We start from the raw sequence: 16,999 nt of genomic DNA, 5'->3' as shown, positions 1-16,999 counted from the left end.
CATGAGATCTGCAAGATCTGCAGCCACACACCAGGGTTGTTCTCTTTCCTGCCTGGCTGGAATCTCTGGCTGGGTTACTCTGAGATTTTTATGAGATTTTACACAGACACCTTGTACCTCAGGCAACTTATCCGGCCATGGGGCACAGAAGTATGTTGCAGTACTTTCCCTTGTGTCTGCCTAGGAATATTTGCACATCTGTAGTTCAAAGAAGTTCAAATTCAAGTCCAAGTCATCACAGAAACCCCTTCAGCAATCACCCAGCAGTTAGCAGAACAACTGAAGCAACACGTCTGTGATTTAGAGCCTCCCAGCCCACATGAAGCAAGGGCAGGACTAAGGATCCCATGTCTTGAAGTCGCTTCTTTATCAGTGCCATGGTGTTGGTCTGAACTGCCATGAGCAGCCCACTGGGCACAAGCCCTTAGACGAACACCCTGGTATGAGCAGCAAAACCTCAACGGGACTCTGAATCTGCAGGAAGAAAAGGCTTAAACAGTTCCAGTACTAAGAGACGCATCTCCAAATACACCATGCTGGTGCCATTCTTCTGGTTCTGCAGGAAGAGGCCTGACAGGGGAAGCCTCCAGTGGCCACAGGGACAAGAGGTCTGTGCCCAGCTCGCTCAAGCCAAAACTCTTCTTTTAAGAGCAGCTGCAGTTTTATTACTAGACCCAATCACTGGGAAACAGGTCAGAATACTTGAAGGAAATGTCTCTCCTGTGGCTAAGAGATTTTTCTTCAGAAATTCTGGTTTCAGAGATGTGTCTTTGTGACACAGGAAAGGAGGAAGAGGGGCATGTTTTGTTAAGTCTAGGGCTGTCCTTCCCATGGGGACGATGAGAAGGGGCATGCATGCACCAACAGCAATCCCTGCTTGGGTGGACAAATGGCCCGAGCAGCCCCCATAGTGAAGGGCAAGCCACCCAGAGCCTCCTGCACATGGCAACCCAAACATGCAGATGTCTTCCCAGAGCACCAGCATCGCCCCTCACAGACAAAGGCAAGTTGCAGGGAGTGCCCTGGACCCACAGTGGAGCCGCGCGCAGCTCTCGGATGTAAAGGAAACTCAGCTACAAGGAGTTTCCTGACTTCTAATTTTGGCAGCTCTCGCTAGCACTGCCAGGCACAGAATACCAAAGCGATGAGAGTTTGCCTGCTTTCTGCCTATTAAACAGAGTTCGCCCAGCATTTCTGTTTACCTCAACACCATCGCCCAGGGCGGTTTCGAGGTTGCAGCGCTGTTGAGCGAGTGCTGGGGTGGCACAAAGCCACGGCTGCACCAACTGCGTGGCCGGCTGAAGGACGCGTGGCTCAGCCCATGTGCTTCTTGTGGTCCTGTGGCTTGGGGTTGGGCTGAAGCCAGAGTCTGGCCCCGGCCCCGCCTTTCTCCTCTTTTTAAAGCCCGTCGAAAGCAGCTGCTGTCAGATGTGGGCTCTGTGCTGCTCCTCTGCTTCCTCTTTCACTCTCTGAAAAAAAGAGAAAGTGCTTCATGTCTTGGCGTGAGCTCCTTCCCCCCTGGCTGGTGATCGTGGCAGGATTGACGGGCATCGTGCTGCTCTGCGTCTCCACCAAAGATGTGCCCATTGCTCCGCTCAGGACCAAGGTAAGCATGAGTGGCTCTGCCAGGGGTGGGCAAACTGGAGATCACACGGGGCAATATGCAGAAGATGATGTCCTCAGCTCTAGGGCTGCTTCTTGGGGAGAACCTGCCAGTTTCCTGGTGCTCCTCCCTGGTGCAAGCCAGGCATTTGAACTACAAACAGGTGTGTTGTTGCTTTTTACATTCATTGCACTACTGAGTGACTAACTAGCCTGAAACAACAGATTGAGGAGGAATGAGAACAAGTCTGTGAGGATGGGAGAGCATCCTTCAGGATGCTGTGGCTTTTCCAACCAAAGACAAACCACCTTCTTTGGGTCCAGGTGCCTAGCTGCTCAGGGAAGGAGCAGGCTGACCATCGTCCATCCATCAGCAGTGATGCTCAGTGCAGGCTGGGCAGAAGCAGCCCACAGCAGGAGCCACCCCACAGCAGTGAGGAGCCACAGCTTCAGCGCAGGGAAAGATCTGGGTCCTTCCTGAAAGCCAGTAGAGCTTTATTTCCTACTTCTCTTCTTCTGTCTCTTCCCCTCTTGATTTTAAGCAAAGATTCAGCCTGCTCAATGCAGCAGAGTTAGATCTGCTCATGCTTCTTGATTCAGAGCCACTGAAATGACCTCAGTTGCATGATGTGGTTTAAAAGAAGTAGGTTAACATGCAAGTTTAGAGACACTACCCTCCCTCATGCTTGTCAAACAGAACTGGATTTAAAAAAAAAGCAATTGCTCCACATTCTGCCCAGCAGCTCTCTGTCCTTCCCGGACACTGGTCTGTGGCATCAATGTGGTGACTCCTCGCATTCCCAGCAGCAGCCTCTCATTTTGTGAGGGAGAAAAAAATCCCAGCTTCTCTGCCAAGACCACTCGTTTCCTGTCCTCTTAGTGCAGCTGACATGTCCCTGCCAGAAATATGAGCTGTCACTCGTGTGGGAGGATGCCAGCAAGCTTGGGCAGAACTGTGTCCTTCCGCATTCTGCTTGGTCTCCAGCCGCAGTGCTGAGCCCAGTGAAGCTGGGAGCTCCCAGAAGGGTGCAGGCAGTGTTCAGGGCTGCAGCCAGGCTGCATCTTCTGCTAAAACCTTTCTGCCAGTGCAAACACCAACCTCTCTGAAGGTTTTCCCTCCCACTCAGTCACAGCTATGAATATTTCTGTGCAAGATGCAGGTTAGACCATACACTACCACATACCTCCCAGATCTCCTGCACTGATTTTCTGTGTAAGTGGTGTCCCAGACTGGGATAGGGAAGTGAAACCCCACGCTAGCACCAAGGCTGTTTTGAGCGTGGGCTGCAGGGTACTCCAATATAGCATCATAGAATACCCTGAGCTGGAATGGACCCACAAGAACCAGTGAGTCCAACTCCTGGCTCCACACTGGGCCACCCAAACAGACCAGACCCTGGGCTGCAAAGAGACCAAGAAAGCCTTTGGCTTCACTACTATGCAACAGGAGAACACGGCAGTGCATAAGGTGTTGAGAAATCTCATCCTGGCTGCTGCAGTTTCTGCTAAGACATCATCTTGGTCTCCATGGGACTGCTGCATTTCAGAGTGTGTGCTGCAACTTCAACAAGTCTAGCACACATCAGGGCAAACCCAAACCACATCTCACCCTCCTGAAGTAGGGATGTGAGATTCTCAGGTTCTTCAGAAGCAGGAGTAAGCCACAGCCCTCTGAGTGCTTCATGAAAGTCTCCCCTTTTTAACAAACCAACCCAACAGCAGTCTGAGTCCCAGAATCAGCTGACAGACCGCATAGTTCTCTCTTCCACTGCACTAGGACCTTTTTCTCCTGAGTTCCAGATGGCTCAGCTTGCAATGGAAGCCCTCTGTCTGGTTTCAGGAATAGCTACAGAGCATGCCACTGTAGAAATTACACATTTCTGGGTGTTTCTTCACTCCTGCTGTTCCCCATTCAGAAATGCTGTTGGTTCACTGCACGTGCACATCACCTTCTGCCTTCACTTCCTTCTTTGAATGTAAAAAGCTCACTCAAATAATGCTGCGTAGGCACACTGCTGACCCAGGGTACCTATGTAACACTTAGTGAGCCTACAATAACAAAGAAGTGTGCATTCAATGGTATTAATCTAAAATGCCTTTGGGATTTTCCAGTACGGCATTGTTCTGGATGCTGGCCCACCCCACACCATCCTGTTCATCTACGAGTGGACCACCACCAAGGCAAATGAGACCGGGGTGATCAAAGAATGTAGCTCCTGTATGGTGCAAGGTAAGGTGCCAGATTTGTGCTTGCTGGTCTCTGGGATTAGCATGGGATGGATAAAAACAGAACAGTGCATGGTCCATTACTGCAACTTCCTTGGCTCCTGTATCAAGCCAAGGCTGCTGAGCTCCTCACTCAGGGGAGATGGTGAGCAGCAATGGAGACAAGCCTGGATGCAGGGTGACTCCTGGCAACTTCTCCCTCCTCCGCACTGTACTCCAGGCATGACAACAGAGGCATGATGTTGGTGATTCTAACCCCCTGTGCAGGGTTTGACAGTAAAAGCATGAGTTCTGTTTGGCTACATGTGTCACATTTTGGAAAATACTGGGGTGTTCCTCACTAGTTTGAGTCACTTTAGCCCCACCAATGCCACAAAAAGGGTTTCATGCCTTAATACTTGGAGGTTTCATTTTTTCTCTCTTAGTCCTTCTTTGATGTTGAAGTGTGATTATCACGGGATGCTGGGAAACCCTGAACTCTCAATAGCAAGGCAACCAGAGAACAACCAAGGGTTTGATGCTCTTGCAGACTGTTAGGAAAGCAAACCACATTCAGATTATACAAGGCTCCCTGAAACCTTGTGTGCCATGGTCACAGTCTGGGTTAAAAAAAGCAGTGGTAGCTCAGTGTTCAAAGACTTACTTGAAACTGCTGTAGCAAGTTGTCAGCAGCAGCAAGAGATCCTGGCAAGTCTCCTTCCCAGAAGAGAGAGGCAGCCCTCAGCCATACGGAGCTCAGCTCCATGCAGGGCCCAGGAGAACAAAGCCAATGGGAGTGAGACACACAGCCAGCAAGGGAAGAGGGGCAGAGGATGAGGGAGCAAGGCTCTTGGCTCTTTCTGGGTAGTAGTTCAAAACCACCACTTAAAGCTGCATTGAATGCTGCTGGCAAGATGAGTCAGGGCTTGCATGCAGCTTCTCTCTGCAGAGCACCAACTTCCTCTAGAGCAGAGGAGACCTGCTTGTAGGGCTTGTAGGGCAAAGGGTTCAGAAACCACCTCCGCCAACACAGGAGGAAGTGGCTGGAGGAAGGATCTGACACATCAGTTTCAGTGCTGTCTGCATGGCCTTTTGCTCATCTTTTATAGTGATTAAAGTCACACTTTTTCCCCTCTGTGGGCTGAGGCAGCTTCAGCTGTTGCAGCAGCCACGTGTCTGATTCATGGTCACTCACAAGACATCTTAGCAGCATAGCTGGGGTTAGGTTAATGCAATCTGGCATTTACATGTTTACCATTTTGCTCCCAGAAGAGCAAGATGGAAGAACAGGAAGAACTCCTTTGTTCCACCTGTGATGAGTCCTGTCTTTATGCATGTCCTGAAGGCTCTCTAATAACAGCTCTCACTTCTCCCACATATTCCCATAGAAAATTCCTTTCTTTCCCCTGATCCTCAGGTCCAGAAATCTCGAACTACTCAGATTCTCCTCAGAAAGTAGGAAAGAGCTTGGATACATGTTTGAACTGGGCCCAGAGCAAGATCCCGGCAGAACAGCACAGCCAGACTCCCCTGTACCTGGGAGCGACCACCAGCATAACGCAGCTGAAGTGAGTGCATGTTGCAAACCCACACCCCGAGATCAGCACACATCATGCGGATCATTCTGTAAATGAATCTCACCCTGTTTGCTCTACAGTGTTTCATCCCTACTCTGCTGGTCAGGTAAACCTTCTTCAGCTCCCCATGCACTTTGGGAGTATGGCATAGCCGGGACCACACCACGCCCCACAAGGCATCCATGAAAATGAGTCTTGCTGCTGGTCACTTTTGCAATTAGAGCCAGAGAAAATGTTTGTCGGTCTGGAAGCCGTTTTCAGCTTCCACGATAACCAACATGAGGCTGCAGAGGTGCTTCTTGTCAGCAGGCTGGGAGCAGTGGTGGGAAGATCCACCTTATGATACATACTTTTGTGGACCCTACTCTCAGTCACCTCATTACTGGGACCTATCTCCTTTCAGACACTGGCAGAGAGTAAGGTCTGGAGGGAAAAAGGCAGTGGGCTGAGGCCACAGCACCCCTCAGTGGCAGAGGGTACCAAACTCCCAAATTCTTGCATGGTGGCACAGCTGATCAAATCATATCTCCATTTTCATCGTGCAGGTTGTTCTTGCCACCAGTGCCATGCAAGGGGAGAGGGAAGCAGCAGCAGCATTATGTGTCTCACCATGCTGCTACTCAAAATGTGGAGAACAGCACATGTTCTGCAGCCGTGCCCATCATAGACTGCTCCTGGCAAAGCCACACAACAATAAACATGTCTTCTTTTTCTTTTCTATCTAGCCTCAGACATCCCACCCTCTCTGATGATCTCCTTGCAGCCCTGACTGTGGCCCTGAAGTCATCCCCCTTTGACTTTCAGGGGGCACAAATCCTGTCCAGTCCAGATGAGGAAGCACTCAACTGGGTTGCTGTTAACTACATTCTGGAGAACTTCTTCAAGGTAAAGGATGATCCTCCCTGGGAAGTACAGAACTGAGCTGGGCAATTCCCGCTATAAACAGCAAGAGGCAAGTGGAGGGATTGTTAAAAATCCCTTCATTTTAAACATCACTTAAGAACAGATTCCATCTTTTAGAGAAGACAGGTTATATCCAACACCAGCTGGGTGGGGAACACGACGCGATACTGAGTTGGAGGACAAAATATAGCCTTGCCTAGACATGCTCATGTAGTTGCCCTAATTTTCTGGACATCACATCAAGGACACTCGCATTGATAACTTCAAACAGCCTCATCCTCATTCCCCTGATCATGTCCCTACAGTTCTAGCTCAGAGCAAATTTCAAATGCATTGCTGCTGTCTGCAGGGTGTTCTGCAATTGTCAGTGGAGTCTAGCTGCCTACAGGCAACAACGTGTAGACAGCAGAGCAAGGAAGAAGCCCATAGATGTTCCTCTCATTGCGATGCTAGCAAGAATATAGCCAGGTGTCCCAGGCTGGAGCCCTTGTCTGTATTCAGAAGGCACTCACTAAACGAAAAAAAGTATATTTAGTTTTCCTTGCTCTCTCCATGCATTCCCAATCTGCTGCATCTCAAGGAGGATTCAAAGTGCAAAAGAAAAGCAGGCTAGACAGCAGCAGCTGAGTTACTCCACAGCAGAGAAGTGAAAGGCAGGTCTGATAAAATGCAGCAAGCACACACTAGCTAGAGAACTGCTAACCCTGCTGACAGCAAGACAGACTCCCCAAGGCAGGGACAGAGCACTTATACCTGTGGTCAGTGTAAGCTTTCCTGCCTGTATCACTAACTTCAGCACTGGCAAAATCAGCTCTGTGGGAGATGAAACCATAGGTTTCTTCTGATGGGAGAGTGCTTCAGCATCGAGGCAGCACTTGAAGCCCATATTCCCAGGACTTCCCACCTGGAAACCTCCCTCTCACTCCCCACCACCACCATCCTCTCCCCTACTCCTTCCTGCTGGCACCACTGCTGAGACCAGTTATAGCTATCCCAGGCAGTGAGCCCTGTTTGCTCCCACTCTGTGGGGAGCTCTGTGCACATGGCAGCCATTGCACAGCCATTGTTCCCTCCAAAGCCAGCGATTCAGCACCCTTGTGTCCTGTGGGGGGAAAGAAACAGGCAGGCTGTACTGCACCAGGAAGTTGCTTTCTCTGTGCACTAATGTTTGCATCTGACTAAAACCCAGATGTACAAGTCTTAAGAACTGACTTCTCTGGTTCTTTTTGGGCCAGTATGACTGGCAAGGACAATTGGTGCCCTCTGGAAAGGGGATGACAGGAGTCCTGTCCATAGGAGGAACCTCAACACAGCTCACTTCCAAGGTAGAAGAAAGGAACCAGATACCCAAGGAGGGAGTGAGGCTGCAGCTGTACGGGCAGACACACAAAGTGTACACCCACCGCTGTCCCTGCCATGGCACAGACCAGCTCCGCAGCAAGCTGCTCTCTATGCTCATACAAGTGAGTATCTGCCAAAAGGGCTCGTGCAAGGTTCCTGGATATTATGTCAGCCCTTTGCACCGCGTGACAGTTGCATAAGGTGTAGCTGCTTATAGGCAAAATGTCAGTCCGTGTCTTTAGTAGAGTGTTCGCGTACATCTGAAAAAAGCCCAGGGCATTTGTCAAATGTGCTCTCCGTGTCTGAATCAATACCCTCCAAGCAGACACAAAAGCACCTGTTCCTGGGTCTTCTACTGACAGCATCCTTGGCTCCTTACACATAGCACAAAGTTGCTCTCCAGAGGTGCTAAGATCACATTCAGGGTAGAGACCTGGATATCCTACAGAGACCTGCTTCCCACAGTTATGCTGGGGAATTCCCAGAGATGAAGAACATTAATTCTCAAAGGGTTTCTTCAGCCCCACATGGCTCTAATGGGCAAGCAGCTAATTGAGAAGAACTGGGAATCTGCATGCCACCCAGGTCACCCTTGCTAATGGGGAGCATGGGGGCTGAAGCATCGTAAAACAGTGAATTACCCATGCCTGGATGGCTGCCTAATGCAAGCAGGATCACCTCGGCTTTCAATGACCAGACTTGTGAACACAGGCAAAACACAAACTGAATATGTTTGGAAAGGAGACCAGAACAGCCTTTCACTAGAAAGAATACCTTAATTCATTGAAATTGTATTTCTAGTCTGAGCAGGTAGGGCCATGATTCCCACAAGCCAGGACTCCTCAGCCTCTCGCAGGAGATCCAGCCTCTGCAGCTTGCTCTGAACTCAGCAGGAGCTGGGATCCTGTCGCATCAGTCCAGGTCTTGCAGTTGAATAGTTGAGAGTATGGCAAACCTTTTGCAGCATGCCCAGTGGTGTTAGAAAAAAACTCTTCCTTATCATGTGTATTTCATCTATAAAGCCTTGGGATGCCAACCTCCTCTCTCACTACCTCCGTCCTTGTTTTATTCTCTCTCTAGGAACAGGGAAGTGCTAAAACTGTGCCTAACCCCTGCTGGCCCCTCAGCTACTCCCAGGAAGTGCAGTGGAACTCAGTGCACGCAGGGCCTTGTGCTGTCAGTGACAACACACTGGATATCCCCAACCCTCACCAGGTCTTCAACGTCACCGGCACCAGCGATCCCACTGCATGCATGAGACTTGTGCAAAGCCTGCTCAACTCTTCCTCTTCCTGCAGCTTCTTCAACAATCCCCTGAGAAGTGCTGCCAAGTCCCTCCAGACCAGGTTTCTGGTGGGTTCTCATTTACACTGGGAATCACGTGAAATGGGACCAGTTTGGTCATTAACACGGAGGGAACAGCCACTGTGTCCCCTACTAGGCTAGTGTGCTAGTGTTCTGCTTAGTGCCATACATGCACTCTTGCCCTCTCCCCATCACTGAGGACAGATGTTCAAATAAGAACCACAAACAGCAGTGGTAAGGCTTTTTCATTCCATGTCCCAGCAATGTCTGCTTGCCAAACTCTAGGGCTTCACTGGGCCATAAAGGAGCTCACACGATCCAGCAGGGATAGGAAAAGGTGGGAACCACACTGAGCAGGTCTTCCTATACCAAGTCCTTGGTGAAACAAAAGATCTACTCCCACTTTGAGCAGATATCCAGCATGCTCCACCACACGTGCTTGCATTAGAAATCTTGGATCTATCTTTAGGATGTTAATCCAGGAGCAGTGCAAGATCCTAAAGACAGAGTGCATTTCAGAGGAGGCATCCAGAGGGAGGAAATGACAATTATTTTTGCTGCCATTGTAGGTGATTTCTGAGGCCATGGACTTCCTGAGGAAAACCATACCCTCTCCTGACTTGGGTCATGCAGTCAACAAGCTTTGTGAGATGTCTGTCAAAGAGGTAAGTGGAATAATTTCTTGTACAGAGATAGTGGGAAGCCAGGAACACTGCTGGAAAAGCCCACATGGGTCAAAACTAACAGAGTCATATGTCACAGGCTTATTTTCCTTCCTCTCTAATCTCAGCTGCTACTCTAAGTACACTTACATTTAATCACATGAGAAGCCACAAATATCTTACACTGCACATAAAGGAGAAAACAGGAAGCCTGTCTACTCACTCCAGCACATCACTTTGATCTTCCTGTTATCCTCTGTTCATTCAGTGTAAGGAACACATCTGCTCAGACTCCAGAGACCATCCTATTTCACCTGGGCTCACACAGCCCAAGCCACAGAGTCTCCAGAAGTTCTCTTCCTCAGCTGGTGTCTTATGAGGGCACCTTCATTTGAAGAATACAAAAACCAAGCATCCCTCCATCAGCAACATCTAAATTGGCCAGTTCCTACAGGGTTTGCTAATGGGGTAGCAAAGTCCCATTAGCAGTTCCCTGAAGTCTTCTCTTCTGTTTAGAAGGGAAAGGCCTTGTTAGTAATCCTGCTGAGAGAGGCTACAGCATTAGCTGCAGCTAACGCTGCAGCCTAATTAGAGAGCAGAAACTCATACCAAGCAGTTGACGTGCAATGCAGCTGTAAGAGACCTGGCTGTGAGTTCTGAAGCTCTTCAAACTGCTAGGTCCCTTACAGAGATTGGGTAAGAAGCACTGAGAGGTGGCACTGGTCTCCAGACCACAGCCCCGTGTGACAGGACAGGATTAAAACCCCCTCCTCCAGTCCTGCAGCCAGTCCCAGACAGAAAGGGAGCGTTTTTAACATGCCTGAAGTTTAACCATTGAATATTCACTTTTTTCCCCCTCTTTTCATTCTTCCTTTGGAAACGATGCCAGCTAGTCAAGGAGTCCCAGACAAGCCTGGATGTACTTGCTGATTACTGTGTTGTATCCACCTTCATCTTTCATCTCAGTACAAAGGGATACGCTTTTGACTTCGATCAGTCTGTTCAGGCTGCATTCCAGGAGGTCGGTTATCTACTGTGTGGTACATCCAATTACAAGGGTGGGATGGTTTCAGTAAAGCCAGACTGTTGTTTGTCTTACAAAACTTAACCAACAAAGTTTCTCCAAAAAGGAATTTTTGCAAAATAAATTCACCATTGTTATAAGCAAGAAAATGAATGTCAGAGAGCTAGGGATTCCATGTGTGAAAAACAGATGGGTCAAAACCTTATTTGAAGCAATATCATCTTTAAGAATCCACGTCCAAGAAGCAGGTGAAGAAAGATTGCTTTGTCACCACTTAATGTTAAGGACAAATCTTTGATAATATTTGCAAAGCCAAAAGATTCTACCCTATGTCTGCAATCACCTTTAAATCAGTCGTGCTTTGCAGCTGGTGAAGGCAGCTGCTCCAGGATCTGGAGCTCTTAAGGAAAGTAGGACTTGATTCAGGTCTTCGTATTCACAAAACAGAAGAAAGCTTACTCTTAAATTTCTCAGCTCACTAACAAAAGCGTGATTCCCCTCATATGCGAGCAGGACAGCATCAGTAATATCAGTTCAGTCAGCCACGTACCAATCACCAGCCAAAGGCAAAGTAACAGGTTAGGTCCAGGGTCCATCCAGCAAACTTAAACTGAAAAGCCAGAAACAAGTGCCCTACAACATCAGCCTGAGGTTCACTCAGGCAACAGGGCCACAAGCAAAGCTACTTACAACAGAGATCCACCAGGGAAAACCAGGCAGAGAGCAGGAGTAAAAACAGCACACAGATAGATAGCACAACTCAGAAAAGAAGAAGCTGCCCAGGGCAGAGCTTAAATGGAGCTGCAAAGGTGGGTGGGTGGAAACCCCAGGAGAGGTTGTTCAGGGCAATTAAGGTCTAGCAGTGCACTTGGGGCCCTAAGAGAGGAAGAGCTGCTCATTTCAAGCCTAATCCTTGGGTCAGTCCCAATTAAAGCATGCAAGGTCTTAGGCCTATTTACAGAAACACAGCTGTTCCACACAGTTTCTCTTCTGATCTCTCCTCCTTCTTCTGTCAATAGATTGGTGATGCATCATCTGTCTGGACTCTTGGGTACCTGCTGAATCTGACCAACACCATCCCCCAGGACAGCCCAAGCTTCCTCAAGGGCATCGAACCAGGTGTCTGGTCTTTGCTCCTCATCCTCTTCGTGGTGCTGCTCACTGGCTCGTTCATGCGCATCTCATACCGAGTGATGGTCAAGGAGAACAGCTTCAGTAACAGGAACAGCAGTGTTTTTGATGACAACTGACTTATTCCAGGACTTGCCAGAGTGCAGCTAACAGAGTACATACCTGTAGAAATCACACAGGTGTAAATCTCTGGAGGATGCAAGTGGTTTTCTTGCAGGACTCGAGAGTCTCAGTACCTTGTTTCAGCTTGCAACCATTTGCACTGCTGTACACTGAGAAAACAGCTTCTGCCATGCAGGAAGCCTCAGGTTCACAGTGGAAACAAGCTATATGCTCTCCAAATGAGACCAGCCTGTGCAGATCTTGCTTGGGCTGCAACTGCAATTACTTGTGTCAACCTAATGAAAACATTCCCTTGAGGAAGAGGCGGGCCGTGAGCACTATTGTAAAGTTAATATTGAATAAACCTGTCTAATTAGGAGAAGTGATATTTTAAAAGGCACCCTGTCCTCTTCTTTGCCTGCAAGAGGGAAGATGCCTGCAACATACCACTAATGAAGACTGGCACAGCCTTAAAATATAATCAGAATACAGCAGCCAGCTTCCTTGTACACTCCAAGGAAGAAAACTTGTATTTTCATCCCGCCACTACTCATCTGTCCTTCCATCTCAGTGACAATATCCATGCATCCCACCCAGCGAATGCTCCTGCTGACTGAATCCTTCACAAGCAACGGATTTTGGTCTTGGTCTGTACAAAATACACCGAACATCAAAGGAGAAATCAAGGGCACAGACGCACAGCTGAGTTTCTGTCTCTCAGCTGAGTCATGGCAACTCAGGGTTAAAACTGTCGATTTAACCAGGATTTATATTAAGACATTTAATCTCACACTTAGAATTGGGTGCATGCTGGCCTGAGGTACACCAGCTCACTCACTTGCACTGAACTGCTTGTCTCCCTGCCCCGGAACTGTCCTTCAGACAAGAACAGACGTAGGAACAGCAGCTTTCCCAGTTGTCAGCCCAGTGACTTTCATGTCAGACTGTGACCAAAACGACTTTACAATCCAACCTTCAGGATTCCACTGGGACCTGGCAGCCATTCCAGCTCCTCTGGTCTGCTCTGTTCTTCTAACAGGAAGCACTATACAATTCTCCACAAAGAAAATGGATGGATTCAGACAAATGCTGACCTTTGACAAAAGCATTTAGAGTTCACCTCTCAGAATGCTTCAGAGACATAAACACACAAGCTGTTAAAAGCCCAAGGCACAAGTGCCTTCAACTCACTGCAGACCACTTTAAACAGACATTTAAATGCTCACAGATGCAGTGATTTGCCTTGCAGGATATTTAAAGCTACCATGGCACCCAAATCCTTTCAAACCGGGTTATTAATCCCTTGTGCTCCTAATTCACATACAGGACAACCCACCCCTCCCACCCCCAACTATTAATATTGGTGTGTTCATAAATTTTCAGGCCAACTAATGAAGGTTTGGAACCTGTCAGTCAAGTTTGGAGGGGTGTGGAAACAGACTGAAACAAGCTTCATATTCATTTCTTTGAGTTGCAGGTTAGATATTTTTAATTATATCATGTTATTAAAGATGTTTGAATAGACTGTCTGAGTTATTCCTGGCAAGAGATCAAAGCAGGGGTTTTATTGTGAATACAAACTGTTTCAGAGGGGAGGACGGGGGATGCTGACTTTGCCTCTGTTTACTCGAGAGTTGTTATGCTGTGTACTTCTGGGGTACACAATGAGAACCCCTGAAGGCACTTTCTTCCCAGTGGCAGGCAAGCAGAAAATGACTTTAAGATAACTTGGCTGCTGGTATTTAGTTGATGAGAGACATGTCAACGTCTTTGATGTGTTCTTTGTACGTACCATCTGCAGAAGGAAGAGGAGGGATTCAGGCCTGCACAGAACTGAGGTTATCGGGGAGTCAGCAGCACGGGGGAAATTCCCAAGACTTCACTCCTCCTGCTTCTGGAAATGCAATCATAAAACAGCTACTACACACCGGTGGTAGCTCTGCTCCCTCCTTTGCCATCACTCTTCTTCCAAATACAGCTACTGCTGTCTTCTGCTGCAGGCTGATGGCTTGCACGTTGTGGTACCAGATGAGAGCGGACAAATTTGTTCTCATGTAATGATTGTGCTGCCCATCCCAACAGGCAGCCCCAGCAGCCAGGGTTACCTGATGAACCAGGCTTCAAATGGGCAGTACTGAAAGTGCTACCCAGCAGAAATAAACCATTACAGCTGTATTCATTAGACACTGAGCTAGATTGGTTTTTAAAGCCCTGACGTGGGTTTTCAGCCATAAAAATAATGAAATGCAAAATTGGGAACTTATAAGAAGAAAGAAGGCCAATAAAGGTAACATACTCCTTTCTACCAGCTTTCTACAGAAGCAGCTCCGTCATTTCAACACTACGTAAATGTGCACAACTAATCCCCAGATTACCTGGCAGCAGAAATCTACTTAAAAAGAGATTCTAGATTATCTCACTTACTTTGAAACAAAGACACTTGCAGTCTTTGGTTACAGTGCAATAGCTAATTGTGGAAATGATTAATAATGAGGACTTTTTATCTGTTTGTAAATTCCTTGTGCATAGCTCCCTCCCTTCTCACTCTGGGCTGAGCCAGGGGAGAGCTCTTCTGGCAGGTAATGTCTTCTTACATGTCGCTGCAGTTCTGCTGCTGTCAGCAAGTATCCATAAGAAAGAAATCAAAAGACCCAGAAACACAATAGGTTTGCTGATCTGCTGCTGACAGAGTAGCTTAAATTTCATGTCAGCATGCTTGTAGGAGTATATTAGCTCCTTGTCTTTCTTCCAGTTTATACCATTTCCAAAGTATCACGGAATCCCAGCCAATACATTCCATTCAGACTGCAGCAGTGAATTACCATACAAACTGAGATAAATAATGGTTCAGTGCCTGCAGTGCAGTTCTGCAGTACCAAGTCCAGCACAACAGGACCAGAGCTGCTCCCTTCATCCTGTTCTGATGCACTCGGGCCCCCTGAGATTGTGGGAGAAGGACATGAGTCCTAACATCTCTCTCAGTGTTTGACTTCATGCAATGCTGTAGATAAGTTCTACCTTTTGAGATACTGGTATTTCACAGAGTATTTATGGATGAATCGGCACATCAAGATATCAGACATGGACTCTCTACACATAGGTCATCTTGGCAAGTGGTCAGAAAGTCAGGGAAAATGGCACCTGCATGAGCTTAGCTAAACTTGTCCTGATGGCTGAACTCTGGCTTCCCGTTAGTAACACGACTGTAACTCTTGCTCTCTTTCAGATACTGCCCTGCCATGAAGACAGAAACAATGAACAGCATCACATCACATCACACAGCTGCAGTACCTGCACTCATTTCAGTTGTTTGGGACTACTATAACAAACAGTGAAAGTACTAGAAATTCAAGACAACTGGTACAGTGCACCCAGCAAAATATGAGAGGAATGCCTTTCAGGATGGCTGAATTTGGAGATCGATCTGCACATTTTAAAGTTTGTTCTTATACCATGCGTATGATCACATACCAGATTATCTTCCAGCAAAGTAGAAAGCCATATGATGTTTATATCCTACCCCATGGACTAACACTCCTACTTCAAGAGCTAATTCAGAACACACTGAAGTAGATGGAAATGCTATTAGTAGAACAAGTCCAGATGAAAATTGGGATCAGCAAAACACAGATTTTTGCCACAGCTATCTTAAAATAAAAGTCTTTCTATAACACCATCAAATCCAGGCAAGTAGATGCCTGAATTAAAGTGTTCTGAGGCTTTGCAAGTGTAGCATACCTAGTCGCTCCAGCGTGTACCAGTACACAGAGGAGCCCACGCAGATGAAAAGACTTTGACCTGCCTTCCACTATGCTCTCCATGAGATTGTCTCCTTGCGGTAGGGCGCTCTTAAATAAGCGCTGCGAGCAAAAGCTCCCGTTCTCCTGAGTTGTAGTGACGGGGATTGGTCACAAGAGGGAGGCTGGCGGGGCAGCGCCTTAAACCTCAGGAAATCTCTAACGCCGGTAGCTGGTCCCACGACAAATCAAATACATTAGCAAGCAGGCTTGTCCGGAAACTTGATGAGCAGTCTCCTGATGTGGATAGAGATGAAAGACATGCTGCAGTGTGGAAGTTCTCTACATGTGGGAGGCAAAAGCAGCTCTAATCAGTGATTTAAGAAACTGCAGCATTAGTGGAAAAAGATTTCTATGCAGAGAGATGGGGCAATAGCATGGAGTATGGCTGAAGGGTCTTTTAGAAATAAGGAGATGAATAATCTCCAATAGGAAGAGGACTGCACTGGGAATGATGGAGGGGAGACTGGAGAGAGACGGAGGAATGATAAAATCAACTTTTGTGTGAAGGAAGATTTATTTTTGTTCACAGCAGGGGGTGTCACCATATGCCCACCTCATGACTGAATTAGTCACTGCTTCTCAGTGGAAATTCTCTAGGAGCAAATCTCCTGAGTGAAAGGTGATACTTACTGTGCTTATCTATGGACAATGTACTGCAGTGGAACTGAATGAGGAAAACATGGGAGCAGCGTTCAAAGTTCACTCCTTTAAAACAGGAGGGAGATGTAAACTGGCAGTTAATAAAGGTCCTTATGTCAAGTAAAAGCTGCTTCAGCATTGCATTCATTGTCATGGTAATCGCTGACAATGTTTAAGACCCTCTTGAGTGCAAGCTTTAAGTAAGAAGCCCACAGTATCCCTCTGAACTGAGGAGCTCAGTGGAAATCATGAAGCCAAAAGGAAAGAGCTCTTCTGCCACACAGCTTGGGGTTAAACCGTGGGACTCAACATGACAGGAGATGTCCATGTTTATATCAAAAGTTTATATAGCTGCAAAACGTGATTAGATAAATTTATATAAAAACAATCTACTGGTGCTATTAAAAAAAAAAAAGATACTTGCTTATGGCGTAAAGAATTGCCACAACCACCTCCCATATCCAAATATGTTTGCTCTGCTCCTCTCTGGCTGCTGGATCATTAGAGACAAGATACTGGCCTGGATGGACTTGTGGCTTGATCCCAACCAGCTGTTCCAGCTGTTCCTCTCTCTTGGTTTCAGCTGAAACAGAGATGGTGTCTTCATAGTCACAGTATGATGCTATGTTTTTGCTTTAGGAGAAAAACATTGTTAGAACAAACGGACGTTTTAGTTTTTGCTGAGCATCACTATGCAGAGCCAAGGAT

General features: G+C 47.4%; 1 protein-coding gene and 1 long non-coding RNA gene across 3 annotated transcripts in view; one reads left to right on the top strand and one right to left on the bottom strand.

The window, feature by feature from the left end:
• Positions 1,034–13,376, top strand: LOC110407002 (ectonucleoside triphosphate diphosphohydrolase 2-like). 2 transcript variants are annotated; one of them, XM_021414166.1, is made up of 9 exons: positions 1,034–1,606; positions 3,715–3,832; positions 5,225–5,375; positions 6,110–6,269; positions 7,523–7,750; positions 8,709–8,981; positions 9,503–9,598; positions 10,489–10,616; positions 11,639–11,820. In XM_021414166.1, exons 1-9 carry the CDS (start codon positions 1,493–1,495, stop codon positions 11,679–11,681), a joined length of 1,311 nt encoding a protein of 436 aa, XP_021269841.1. In that variant the 5' UTR covers positions 1,034–1,492; the 3' UTR covers positions 11,682–11,820. The 2 variants fall into 2 exon arrangements, with proteins under 2 accessions (XP_021269841.1, XP_021269840.1); XM_021414165.1 differs by having other exon boundaries at positions 1,037–1,606; positions 10,485–10,616; positions 11,639–13,376.
• LOC110407008 overlaps positions 16,766–16,999 on the bottom strand; it is a 4,992-nt gene continuing 4,758 nt past the window's right edge. Inside the window, exon 3 of the long non-coding RNA XR_002443676.1 lies at positions 16,766–16,874. This is a non-coding gene — a long non-coding RNA (uncharacterized LOC110407008). The remainder of the gene's footprint in view (positions 16,875–16,999) is intronic.

Source organism: Numida meleagris, chromosome 16 (genome assembly GCF_002078875.1).
Source record: "Numida meleagris isolate 19003 breed g44 Domestic line chromosome 16, NumMel1.0, whole genome shotgun sequence".
Taxonomy (NCBI): Eukaryota; Metazoa; Chordata; class Aves; order Galliformes; family Numididae; genus Numida; species Numida meleagris.
This window is presented reverse-complemented; position numbering and strand designations above follow the sequence as displayed.